This window comes from Saccopteryx leptura, chromosome X (genome assembly GCF_036850995.1).
Source record: "Saccopteryx leptura isolate mSacLep1 chromosome X, mSacLep1_pri_phased_curated, whole genome shotgun sequence".
In the NCBI taxonomy this organism is placed as follows: Eukaryota; Metazoa; Chordata; class Mammalia; order Chiroptera; family Emballonuridae; genus Saccopteryx; species Saccopteryx leptura.
Genome location: NC_089516.1, coordinates 31,282,576 through 31,296,677, shown reverse-complemented (window position 1 = coordinate 31,296,677; position 14,102 = coordinate 31,282,576). Strand labels below are relative to the sequence as shown.

Here is a 14,102-nt window from a genome sequence, read left to right as displayed (position 1 = left end):
TTTAATCCAATATACAAAATAGGGAAGTCTCTAATACAAAGTCACTTCTCTGAGGCATGATTGGATTATACCACCCCACATCAAAAAGGGTGGGAAAGGCTTAATCCCAAAACCAAGCCCCAGGCTACAAGGATTCTGCCTGTCCACAGCCCGCCCGCAACACACATTAATATCACCTGGGCAACGGCCTCCTCGTGGGCAGCGTTATCTTTAACAAAGTGAGCATAATACATTTTATCTGCCCAACAGATGATTTCACTGTACTTCCAGAAAAAGTATAAGTACTCTCCATTTCAGTTAAAAAATATCCTTCTGGCTTTTCACATTGTTTTAGCTGTTCTCGAAGTGGTAATATTTCACAGGCACTGAGAAGCACTGTTTGGATGGAAATACATCAGCCTTATTCTCAGGCTACACCTTTGTATAATCTGCATGTGTCTTACCTGTCTGAACTGTGGGCTGACATTAAATGCTGAAAATTTTGGCTATCTGAGTCCATGCTGTAGCTCCGTCCACTTTCAGCTTTTGGAGTTATGATGATTTCTCCTCTGGTTGCTGATCTGAACTTACTAAGAAAAAATCTGAAAATAAATAAATAAATATATTTAAAAGATAAAAAGAAAGCATTTTATTTATTTTTTCATGAGAGGCCAAATTAATGAATTTTGAAGTGACCAGTAATTAATATTAGGTAATTAAATTTAACCACAGTAAAGTAAGTATAGTCCTATTTACTACATAGTAACAGACAATGTTATAAAGCAGTACACAGTTAATGAATTGTCCCAGCTACTCGGGAGGCTGAGGCAGGAGCATCATTTGAGCCCAGGAGTTCTGGGCTGTAGTGTGCTATGCCAATCAGGTGTCCACAATAAGTTCAGCATCAACATGGTGACCTCCCAGGAGTGGGGGACCACCAGGTTGCCTAAGGATGGTAGAAAAAGAAAGCATTTTAAAATATAATTTCAAGAATACCATTTCTAGTACTTTCAGCAAGAAATGATTCTTCAGTCAAGTAAACTTGAGGCTGAGAGTTTGTGTGAAGTGTCTGTGCTTCTACAGTATAGTGTCAGTGGTGGTGGTAGAAGAGGTTATGATATTCTTCCAAGGCCATAAAACTTGCTAATAAGCCAGGCCTTTCTCCCTGTTAAGGAAAAGACCACTGACTTTGGGAACTCACCACTTTCACCTGAGAATGAAGAAGCACTACTGGAGCTAAGTCTTTTTGCGGGAATGGTGACAATAAAAAGCTTAAATTTCCTTTGCTAGAGTAGGGGAGTTCAGGTGAACCTCTGGAATAAACTGAGGTCTCAGATTATTAGACTTCAGGTCCATAACAGCACTAACTCTGACCTTCTCATTTCCTGCCGAGTTCCCTGAGCATATAGTAATGCCTGGCAAATACTAGAACCCATCTGATTATTGTAGAATGAATGACTGAACCCATGTATGTGGTGGGAACCATCTTTATATCTTCCATGACATGTGATAATTAAGTTTGAACAGCGGAGTGTCTCATGTAGGATGAAATCTGATTGCATCTCACTAAATTATTTAGAACTTGAGCAAAAATAGCTTTCAGAAACCAAGAATCTAGTTATGATCGAGGATACTGAATGCTTCAAACATGGGGGTTTTCCAATGTACTTTAATGCGTTTAATACTTTAATAATATGTGATAGCACTGTGATAGACCAGTTCATTTATTCAATATTCTACATCTTTTTAGAGGAGGAAATGTATCCAAAGGTATAAAGACAATCTTAATGGAATCTTCCAAGTTATCTCTGTTTCAAAGACCACTTCCAATGTCTTGTCAAAGTGTGAGATACTTCAGTCTAACTGGAAAATTACATTTTTGTTGAGAAAGCACTTAATATAATGTTAACCTATGCTGCTCTGAGACCCACCTCATATATGTCCCCACCTCCAAACTTCTACAAGGTGTCTCTTCCACCTTGATCATTCTCTCCCCTTTCTGCTATCTTGTACCTCAACCATATTTTAAAGTTCTCATCAAGTTCCACATGCAATTTGATGTCTTTCTTGATGGCCCCAGTGCCTACTTTACATTGATTAAATAAGTCACTTGTTTAATATTTATTTAATTGTTTACTGCCTTATGACATCTCTTGTAGCTAATGACTACTTGTTTTGTTTTAGAAAGGCTTTCATGTACCTCATTTTATCACCTTATATTTTCTTAATTTTATTTTATACATATTAAATTTTCAGGTATATATCCTTTCTCTCCAATCAAGTGAGTCTTCCTTAAAGACTGAGAAACATTAGATCCCAATTTTGAGTTCCAGCAGGCCTCAATCCAGTGCTATGACTATTTTTAACAATGCAAGGTATATATCAATATAATTAAGTGTGCTGGTGAGTTGCTTATTTCATACAAACTCCAATTCCAGCATCCTGTTGTAACCTATGCAGTGATTCTTAAACTGAAGTCTGCAAACTATAGCTCCTATAATCACTTGTGGGCTCTAAGTTACTTATTGAGTCAAGCCACTGACTGTTTTTGATGAGCCAGGCACTATGCTGCAGCATAAAACCAAAAAACCACCTGACTAGGTGGTGGTGCAGTGGATAGAGCAGCGGACTGGAACATGGAGGACCCAGGTTAGAGATCCTGAGGTCACTGGCTTGAAGGCAGACTCATCCAGCTTGAGCACGGGCCCACTAGCTTGAGTGTGGGGTTGCTAGCTTGAGCATGGGATCGTAGACATGACCTCATGGTCACTGGCTTGAGCCTAAAGGTGGCTGGCTTGAAGCACAAGGTCACTAGCTTGAACCCAAGATCACTGGCTTGAGCAAGTGGTCATTCACTCTGCTGTAGCCCTCCGGTCAAGACACATATGAGAAAACAATAACTGAACAACTAAGAAGCTGCAACAAGGAATTGATGCTTCTCATTTCTCTCCTTCCTGTCTGTCTCTCCCTATCTGTACCTCTGTCACTGTAAAAAAAAAACCAAAACAGCAACACAACAACAACAACAAAAGTAAAAAACCCACAGGCCCAGCACTAAGGGAGCTTGCAATTAGATATGGGGAGGGGGGAAGATGTATCATAGTGCAATGTAAGGAATGATTCACAGGTACCAGGCATTGTGGAAATCCTGAGGAGTGACAAATGAATTCAACATGTAGAAATAATCAATGCATTGGATATATGCTTAATCTGTCATCTTTTTCCATTCATCTCTGCTGATTAATAAAGATATACTTAGTCATGAGTGTTTGAGTTAGAGGATATTGAGGTGTCATTCCTACCTGCAGTTCACAATTCTAAAAGAAAAAAACCACTTTATATAGAGCCAGATAAAGTCTCAAACACTGGTAGTTTCTCACATTGATTTCTGCTGAGAGAACAATGTGATGCTACCTGCAAAGGACCATAAAGTGATTTGGTACACATTAGAACTCTAACTACCTCAGCCACAAAACTAACCATGTCTCTGCCTGAGACATACAATTGCAAAATACTGTGAAGTTTGCCTTTGATCCTCATAGCCTACATTTTAGGGGCTACTTTTCTCCCTTGATGTAACCCTCTTGTACTCAATGCCTCCTTGAATCTTGCTTTCTGATGTGCCTCCTATTCTTATTATCAGTACATGAAACAAATATTTATTTTATGGATTGTTACTGAGGTGGCCAAATGTGATTTTTTTCCTTTAAGGAAATCTGCATTTTAAACAGGGAATATAATGATTTCAGCCCAATTAATAAGTCTCTGATTTGTATATTTCATATATCAGCACTCAGATTGGGGGGAGGGGTACTGACATTCTACAACAAAGGGAGTCATCACTTTTTTATAGGCAAGACTTGCCCTGACATGAACGCTTCTACCTAGAAGCAATGATAACCACTTGGTATGAGACTAGATATGTCAGATACAAGAAAAACTTTTACATGTTCAGGTCAGAGGAGACCTTTATTCATCTAAGACAGAAAGTAATTAAAACTGCATAATAGGAGAATGTTACTTTGGTTGAATCTCTGACATTCTCTGGGTAACTGAAGTGAAACCAGACTTCAAAAACTAAAGACTCTTTATTTAACAGGTATCAAAAATAAAGATTAAAAATTCCTTTGGAAAGGCTATATCTTACCCCTTTCTCCTGTGCCCATCCTGGCTGACCTTCTGCCCAGCAAAAGGTGAAGTGTTTGACTTTTCTGCATCCTGGTGGTTTTTTTCTTGGCTTTGTATTTCTTCAGTTCCTCATTAAAAATAATCAGAAGACAAATTTACATACAAAATGGCTAGAAATGAGAACAATTTTCTATTTTTCATTCACTTTCCTACATTAGCACAAGACAAAAAAATATTGGCAATGATGTTCTCATCCTAAAATTCCCAGTCACATAGTTATTTCTAATCTGTTGAGTGTTTCAGAATTAAATGAGGGCTAAGATCAGGTCTCATTTGTGGGAGATAAGTTTTCTAGAGATGACTACAATGTAAGAATAATACATTTAGGGCAGAGTAGCTTGGGTTCATGAAAACTCCAGATCCATAGAGAATGAATTCAAGATAAGATTGTAGAAATGACACTATGATCTCTGAATGCCTAAGCCAGATTTAATGGGAGGATGAGTACCTGTAACTACACCTCGGGACTTGAAAAACAGTCTATATTCTGGAAGGTGCTGAGGAGGCAAGAAAGCAGGCATAGCTAACTGCTTAATTCTAACTCTACTCCTTTCTCTCCCTTTGTGGCATCAAATCTGATGTTATCCATCTGAAAAAGCCCTTCCTAGCTATTGCTATATCCCGAAGTGGCACTGAAATCAGTTCCAAGTGTCCCAGCCATTCCTGCCATACTTCAAAACAAGGGCATTAGTCTTCAAAGTATGAAATATCAGATATCCTAGCAACAGATGAGAACATGCCTGCTTTCCCTTTATTACACCACACATGAGAAATGTACTCCTAAACATGTTTCAAACAATATTCCACCAATTAAATTATAGTTTGAATGTACAAAATAGCATCCTCATCTCAGGATGGGCTGTTATTTGAATTTGGTAAAAGTATAATTCTTCATTGAGTGAAAGTGTTTGTGCCTTTTAGACCATGGAACAGCTCTGGGACCTGTTGTTAAAAGCCATTAATCCCCCCAACTCCCAAATCATTGAGAGAATGAGAATGAGCCCTGTGTATTTTTAAATACTCCCCTGGCTTGGGGGAAGGGGTGCAATACACAATATTACCACTTGGTTGAGAACCACTGGATTAGAAAAAGTAACATGTAAAAGAAAGCAGCAGAATATATATTCTTTTCAAGTGTACATGGTACATTTTCTATGCTAGCCTACATGTTAAAACACAGAACAAGTCTCAATAAATTGAAGAAGATTGAAATCATAACAAGCATCTTCTCTGACCACAAGGGCATAAAACCAGAAATCAACTACAATAAGAAAAAGAAACTGAAAAACACTTGGAGGCTAAATAGCATGTTATTAAACAATAAGTGGGTTCACAATAAAATCAAGGAAAAAAAATTAAAAATTTCCTTGAAACAAATGAAAATGAACATACAATATATGGAACACAGCAAAAGCAGTCTTGAGAGGAAAGTTCATAGAATTACAGGCCTACCTCAAGAAGCAAGAAAATTATCGAATAAACAAGTTAATCCAATACTTTAAAGAACTAGAAAAAGATAAACAGGCCTTGGTCAGTTGGCTCAGAGTCTAGAGTATTGGCCTATAATATGGACATCTCAGCTTCAATTCCCTATAAGGACACACAAGAGAAGAGACCATCTGCTTTATTCCTCCTTCCTCTCTCCCTTCTCTGTCTCTTCCCCTGCCTCAGCCAGTGGCTTGATTGGTTCGAATATCAGCCCTAGGCACTGAGGATAGCTTGGTTGGTCCTAGCCCATCAGCCTTAGGTGCTAAAAATAGCTCAGTTGATCCCAGCATCAGTCCCAGATGATGGAAGGGGGGGTTGCCAGATGGATTCTGGTTGGGGCATAGGTGGGAATCTGTCTCACTCTCTCCTTTCCTCTCACTTGGAAACAGAAAGGAGAGGAGAGGAGAGGAGAGGAGAGGAGAGGAGAGGAAAGGAAAGGAAAGGAAAGGAAAGGAAAGGAAAGGAAAGGAAAGGAAAGGAAAGGAAAGGAAAGGAAAAGAAAAAAGAAAAGAATAGAATAGAATAGAAAAGAAAAGGAAAGAAAAGGAAAAACAAAGCTCAGAGGAAGTAAAATTAAGAAAATAATAAAAATCGGAGCAGAAATAAATGACATGGAGACAAAAGACAACACAAAAGATCAATAAAACCAAGAGCTAGTTCTTTAAAAAGATAAATAAGGTTGACAAACATTTAACGAGACTCATCAAGAAAAACAGATGGCACCCCAATAAATAAAATTAGAAATAAAAGAAGAGAAGTAACAACTTACATCACAGGAATACAAAGGATTTTAAGAAAATACTATGAAGAATTATATGCCAAAAAATTAGAAAACCTGGGGAAAATACATAAAGTCTTAGAAAAATACAATCTTCTAAAACTGAATCTGGAAGAATTAGAAATCCTTAGCAGACCGATTACAACAAATGAAATTGAAACAGTTATCAAAAAACTCCCAGCAAACAAAAGTCCTGGATCTGATGTTTTCACAGGCGAATTTTACCAAACAGTCAAGAGCTAACACCTATCCTTCTCAAGCTATTCCAAAAAATTCAAAAAGAGGGAAGACTTCCAAGTTCATTTTACCAGGCTTTCATTATCTTAATTCCAAAACCAGGCAAAGAAACTATAAAACAAATAAACAAAACAAAACAAAAACATAACTATAGGCCAATATCCCTGATGATCATAGATGCTCAAATTCTCAACAAAATATTAGTAAACTGGATCCAGCTATACATTAAAAAGATCACACATCATAATCAAGTGGGATTTATTCCAGGGATGCAAGTCTGGTACAATATTTGCAAATCAATAAATGTGATACACCACATAAACAAAATGAAAGATAAAAATCACATGATCATATCAATAGATACTGAAAAAACACTTGATAAAATCCAGCACATATTTATGATCAAAACTCTGAGCAAAATGAGAATACAGGGAACAAAATATAGGCCATATATGACAAACTTACTGCCAATATCATACTCAATGGGAAAAAAATTAAAGCAATCCCCTTAAGCTCAGAAACAAGACAAAAGTGTCCCCCTTCACCACTCTTATTCAACATAGTTCTGGAAGTTTTAGCCACAGAAATCAGAGAAGAAGAAGAAATAAAGAGCAACCAAATTAGAAAGGAAGAAGCAAACTGTCCTTATATGATGATGACATGATACTATCCATAGAAAGCTCTAAAATCTCCACACAAAAAAATTACTAGACCTAATAAATGATTTTAATAAAGTAGCAGGATACACAATTATTATTCAGAAATTAGTGGCATTTTTATATACTAATAATGAACTATCAGGAAGAGAAATTAGGAAATATCCAATTTACTATTGCAACAACAACAAAAAGTACCTAGTAATAAATTGAACTAAGGAGGTAAAAGTATTATACTTGAAAAATTATGGGACATTGAAAAAAGAAATAGAGAAAGATACAAACAAGTAGAAGCATATACTGTATTCATGGTTTGAAAGAATTAATATAAATAAATGTCCATAATACCCAAAGCAACTTGTAGATTCAATGCAATTCTTATTAAACACCAATGGCAAACTTCACAGATCTAGAACAAATATTCCAAAAATTTATATGGAACCAAAAAAGAACCCGAGCTCTGGCCAGTTGGCTCAGCGGTAGAGCGTTGACCTGGTGCGTGGATATCCTGGGTTTGATTCCCGGCCAGGGCGCACAGGGGAAGCACCCATCTGCTTCCCCTATCCTTCCCCTCTCATTTCTCTCTCTCTCTCTCTCTCTCTCTCTCTTCTCCTCCTGCAGCCAAGGCTCCATTGGAGCAAAGTTGGTCCAGGCACTGAGGATGGCTCTGTGGCCTCTGCCTCAGGAGCTAGAATGGCTCCAGTTGCAATGGAGCAACACCTCAGATGAGCAGAGCATCGGCCCCTAGTGGGCATGCCAGGTGGATCCTGGTCCGGTACATGCGGGAGTCTATCTCTGCCTCCTCGCTTTTCATTTCAGAAAAATACATACAAACACACACACAAGAAAAACCTGAAAAACATTTTGTTAAAAAAATCAAGGATTGTTTTCACAATATGACAATGTGAATAATTTAGTTCATTTGTTTCGATGATGTGTTATAGAATGTACACCTGAAACCTATATAATTATATTAATGAATGTCACTTTATTATTCAATAAAAAATAAATTAAAAAAATAATTCATCTGTTTTGTGTTACTCCCTTAAATGTTTAGTAAAATATTGAGTGTAGGTTCAGCATAACAACTGTCTGTGATGAAGATAAATGCTTCCTTTAAAAATCTTAGTGTGTAGGCCCTAGCCAGATGGCTCAGGTGGTTACAATGTTATCCTGATATGCCAAGCAGGTTTGATTCCCAGTCAGGGAACATAAAAGAATCAACCAATGAATGCATAGATAAGTGGAACAATAAATCGATGTTTCTATGTCTTTCCCTTCCTCTCCCTCTAAAATCAATCAATAAATATTTTTTAAATGTTCTTTAAATAAAAATCTTGATGCATCAGATACATGGAAAAATCAGTGTATTTTTTTTTACTGACTTTCTCTTCCCTTGTATGAATTGCAGATTTAGATTTCATGTTTTGAAATGGCCCAAGAGATTCAGGAACTTCACCTGTGCTTATTTGCTACATAATATAGTGAAGTTATTTAGTCTACCAAAATGAACATTAAAACAATTTGAAACAAAATATTTGCTTTAATTACCTGGATTTCTTCTTAAGATGGACTGTCGGACAACATCAGTGCCTAAAACATTGGCTTGCTTGAAACGTTTTGCCTTTTCTTCCAAAAACCATTCACCAGTTACAATCCTTAGCTGCCTACACAGGGCAAAAGAGGAGAAAATTGATATTCAGTTATTTAGCCAAATATATAACTTTCAAAAATTCCTAATTAATTAAAAAATAGCCAGTTATTAATAGAGTCCATCTCAATATCTGTAGTTCGATGGTTATTATTATGGCCAATATTAGTTGAATACATACTATATACTAGGACCTGGGTATTACTCTTCATGTTAAATATATTTTTATCTATATTACAACCCTTCAAAAATATTATTATCCCCATTTTACAGATGAGGAAAATAAGACTTAGAACAACAAAATGACATGTCTCATATCACATAGCTGGTAAGTAGAAAACATAGGATTTCATCCCAAGAAGTCTAGCCTATGGCTCAAGTTCTTAACCACTGCATTAGTTGTTAAATAACACTGGGGCACAATTTTTTTTTCATTTTCTGTTGCATGAGGTTTTAGAACTTTTTCTATATATTTCTGCATCACTGATTCCAAATCTGAAATCTGCTTTTTGGTGCATGCTCTAGTTTTTATGCAATTTTAATTTCTTTTTTTACAGTTAATGACATGCACTGGTTTTTAAAACGGAGTTAATGGGCAATGACTCTTGGATTGAACATAACCACAAGGCAATTAATGTTTTACAAACATCACTTTTACATAATTGTAGTTGTTTTTAAATGTAAAAAATTATTTTCTGATAAAAACACCCTCTTATTTTGTTTTAAGATTGAATCATGGATTCTTCGAGTAGGTGTAAATGTAAGAATAGTCCTGACACCTTCTGTTACATATGTGGCTGTTACACACTTCAATGTCAAAGGTGCAATATTTCATCATTTGTGACATGTGCATATATTGTCTATTTTCAAGTTCCCCTTGGCAATCAAGACAAGAATTGGGCTCCTCATATTGTGTGTCATAATTATGAGGAAATGCTTCGTGACTGGACAAAAGGAAAACACAAAGGAATGCCTTTTGGTGTTCCCATGGTTTGGTGTGAACCTAAGGACCACAGCAGTGACTGTTATTTCTGTCTGATCCATACAAAAAGCATCGGCAAGAAAAAACACATATGATAGCATATCCTAATATTCCTTCAGCAATACGACCTATCCCACACTCTGAGACACTCCCAGTTCCAGTTTTCAATGTTTTTGTTTGTTTGTTTGTTTGTTTGTTTTTTTACAGAGACAGAGAGAGTCAGAGAGAGGGATAAACAGGGACAGACAGATGGGAATGGAGGGAGATGAGAAGCATCAATCATCAGTTTTTTGTTGGGACACCTTAGTTTTCATTGATTGCTTTCTCACATGTGCCTTGACTGCGGGCCTTCAGCAGACCAAGTAACCCCTTGCTCAAGCCAGCGACCTTGGCACAAACCAGATGATCCTGCGCTCAAGCTGGCGACCTCAGGATCTCAAACCTGGGTCTTCAGCATCCCAGTCTGATGCTCTATCCACTGTGCCACCACCTGGTCAGGCCAGTTTTCAATGGTTTTATTTCTTCTAAGGACAAAGAAAGTGAACATGGTGATCAAGTGTATTTTGATAAGATACATGAGGAAACGGTTGTAGAATCTGAAGGGTCTTCTTCTGATGCCAAGCAGTCATTAACCCCTCAGCAGTTTAGCCAACCCTAATTGAATGGCTTAGTAAGAGATTTGGGTCTATCAAAGAAAGCAGCTGAGTTATTAGCCTCCAGGCTTCAAGAAAAGAATGTACTTCACCAGACAGCTAAAGTATCACATTTCAGAAAGCGTGAACAAATTTTTGTGGACATTTTTTTCTGAAGACAAACACTTTGTTTACTGTCATGATATCAGTAGTCTTCTCAGCCAGCTAGGTGTTACCACTTACAGTCCAACAGAATGGCGGCTATTTCTTGACAGCTTTAAACAGAGTCTGAAATGTGTTCTCCTACACAATGGTAATGTTTATGCAGCAGTTCTAATTGGTTATTCAACTCATCTGCAAGAAGATTATAATGACATAAAAACTGTCCTCATGTCCTTAACTTTCTGAAGTATGAGGAGCATAACTGGATCATTTGTGTGGATCTTAAAATGATAAATTTCCTGCTAGGACAACAGAGAGGTTTCACGAAGTATCCTTGCTTTCTGTGTTTTTGGGAAAGCCGAGCTCAGGAGAAACACTGGACACAGAAGGAGTGGCCGAAATGAGAAGCTCTGGAAGTAGGGATGCAAAATATTGTGAATGAACCTGTAGATAATCAAGACTGGATCATTTTCCCCCCACTTCACATCAAACTTGGCTTAATGAAGCAGTTTGTCCAGGCTTTGAATAGAGAATGTGAATGCTTTCAACATATTATTTCTGCTTTTCCTGTCTTGTCTTTAGAGAAGAAAAATCAGATGTATTTGATGAACTTCAAATTCGAACCCTCATACGTGACGAAGAATTTGCCAGGAAGATGAATAAGGAGGAGAAAGCAGCATGGCAGTCTTTTGTGGCAGTTACAAAAAACTTCCTTGGCAACAAAAAAGCAGAAAACTATGAACTTCTGGTTCAAAGGATGCTGTTGGCTTTCTGCGACATTGGATGTAACATGAGCATTAATATTCACTTCCTGGGCCCTGGCCGGTTGGCTCAGTGGTAGAGCATCAGCCTGGCGTGCAGAAGTCCCAGGTTCGATTCCCGGCCAGGGCACACAGGAGAATCGCCCATCTGCTTCTCCACCCCTCCCCCTCTCCTTCCTCTCTCTCTCTTCCCCTCCCGCAGCGAGGCTCCATTGGAGCAAAGATGGCCCGGGTGCTGGGAATGGCTCCTTGGCCTCTGCCCCAGGTGCTAGAGTGGCTCTGGTCACAACAGAGCAACTCTCCAGAGGAGCAGAGCATCGCCCCCTGGTGGGCAGAGCGTCGCCCCCTGGTGGGCGTGCCAGGTGGATCCCAGTTGAGCGCATGCGGGAGTCTGTCTGACTGTCTCTCCTGTTTCCAGCTTCGGAAAAATAAAAAAAAATAAAAATCACTTCCTGAACAGTCACCTTGATAAATTTCCCTAAAACCTTGGAGCTGTTAGTGATGAGCAGACTACTGCTGGAGCATCAAATGAGATTGTCCTCAACAAGTACACAAACACAAGAGCTACAAATGCAAATTTTTGCCTGAATAGAATTAAAGTAAGTTTTGCGCAAATTTTTTTAAAAATTTTATTTATTTATTCATTTTTAGGAGAGAGAGAGAGAGAGAGAGAGAGAGAGAGAGAGAGAGAGAGAGAGATGGGGGGAGGAGCAGGAAGCATCAACTCCCATATGTGCCTTGGCCAGGCAAGCCCAGGGTTTTGAACCGGTGACCTCAGCATTCCAGGTCACAGTCTGATCCACTGTGCCACCACAGGACAGGCAGTTTTGCGCAAATTTTATGATTAAAATAAGTGTTTTAGTATGTTCTATTTCAAAATTGTAGACAAATTCTGAAGCAATCATATCTTTTAGTGTATTTACTGCATTATATAAATTATATTTTCACAAAGATGATGCCCAAGAAGACTCCGCTTCATTATGTTAAACTAAATGTTGAAAATTTTACAATAAGATGAAAACTTAAAATCTTGAATTGCAAAAACCCTGTAATTTACAGAGGAAAACTGATGCCAGATTTGAGATCAGTACACTCGAATTAGGTAAGAACAAGTGTTTTCATGGATGCAACAATAATTTTTTCCCTGGTGTAATTTTCACTGGAAGCAGTGGGGGACAAGTGAAGATTCTGAATTACCAAGGGACCATGATAAGACTCTGTTTTAGAATGTTACCTTACTGTAATATGATGGTGGGGTTAGAGAAAAGAGAGAATGAGACAAAGAGACAGATTGGCCATGGCAATAGTCCAGGAGAGAGATGACAAGGCACATGTTAAGGCAATGGTAAGACTAACAGAAAGGAGGAGATAAATAAAAAATGTAGGTGGTAGAAGGGCTTGCCTGAAGTTCACAATCAATTGAATGTTGAAGGTAAGAAAGAAGGCTCTTTGAATAATCAAAGCTATTTTTAAGCTCTACCTGCAATAAACAAACCATTTCCCCCCACCCCCTTACACAGGTCTATATACCATTCCCAGAACATAGCCCAGCTCTATTGTTGGGACAGTAGTATTCACCAACTACTGCCCCACCCCTTCCATGCAGGGTTGTAATGGAAAACAAGGTTGAAACAAGATTTAGTCAAATCACAGAAATCTTTAAAAGTCATGCTAAGGAGTTGGAATGCCATTCTGCAGGCAATAAGGGAACTCTGGCAGTTTTCCTAAAGTTCAAGTTGAATAAAATAATCTTTGGAACATTATACAGAGAAGGGTGAAACCAGAGTAGGCAGGCAAATTCAGAAGCTATCGCAATGGGGGGGGGATAGAAAATTATGAAGATGTAAACCAGGGTATCATAGGGGCAAGGGGTGAAAAGAAAGATGTAGATACTTGGGTCACTAAGAATAAGAATCAGCAAGACTGATCACAAATCTGACATGGTGGCTGAAGAAAAGTGGCTAAGAGTTAAATAGAAATTTCTAGCCCCAGAATATTATATCCAAGTGATTCACTAAATGATTTGACTTAGAAAAAACAATTGGATCCTAAATATAAAGGTCACTTCAGAAAAAATGTGTCAAATTGTTCCCCACAGCATTTACCCTGAAATCCTACTACTGACCATGAAAGTTATACATGAAACAGTTCCTCTACTGAGAAAAGAATGAAAAATGCTATCCTTAAAACAAATTTTTCATTGAAAAGAAAAACCAAAGTATGTACATCTCAGATTTACTCCCAAATAGCTAGGTCACTTAATGAGAGGCAAGGGCTATTGAAAAAATTTAAGATGTAATCTACCAAAACCAAATGCTTGAATTGGTTAAATTCTTTCTGGGTGTATGTCAAGTGCTCTATAGACTTATACATTATTATTTATGTTGAAAATCTAGGTGGTTATTGTGCTATTCTAAATTCTAAAACTGTCTTCTGAAGGTTCCTATCCCTTGGTTATTCAACCAAATGCTAATAATCTGTTTACTGCTATGATTAAACTTTGCTGATGGCATTAAAGTTTCTAATCACCTGACCTTAAAATAGGAAGATTGTCTGAGATTACCTTGGTGAGCCCAAAGTAATCACTA

At 37.8% G+C, this 14,102-nt stretch overlaps 1 protein-coding gene across 6 annotated transcripts in view; it reads right to left on the bottom strand.

The window, feature by feature from the left end:
- Positions 1–14,102, bottom strand: part of SYTL5 (synaptotagmin like 5) — a 124,853-nt gene that overhangs the window by 52,764 nt on the left and 57,987 nt on the right. For 5 of the 6 annotated variants that reach the window (XM_066357128.1, XM_066357134.1, XM_066357131.1 and 2 more), the window contains 3 exons: positions 8,878–8,993; positions 4,127–4,235; positions 444–581 (listed from right to left, as the gene is read on the bottom strand). In XM_066357128.1, the coding sequence (XP_066213225.1) occupies positions 444–581; positions 4,127–4,235; positions 8,878–8,993 (363 nt within the window). The remainder of the gene's footprint in view (positions 1–443; positions 582–4,126; positions 4,236–8,877; positions 8,994–14,102) is intronic. The other variant, XM_066357132.1, reaches the window with a different exon arrangement.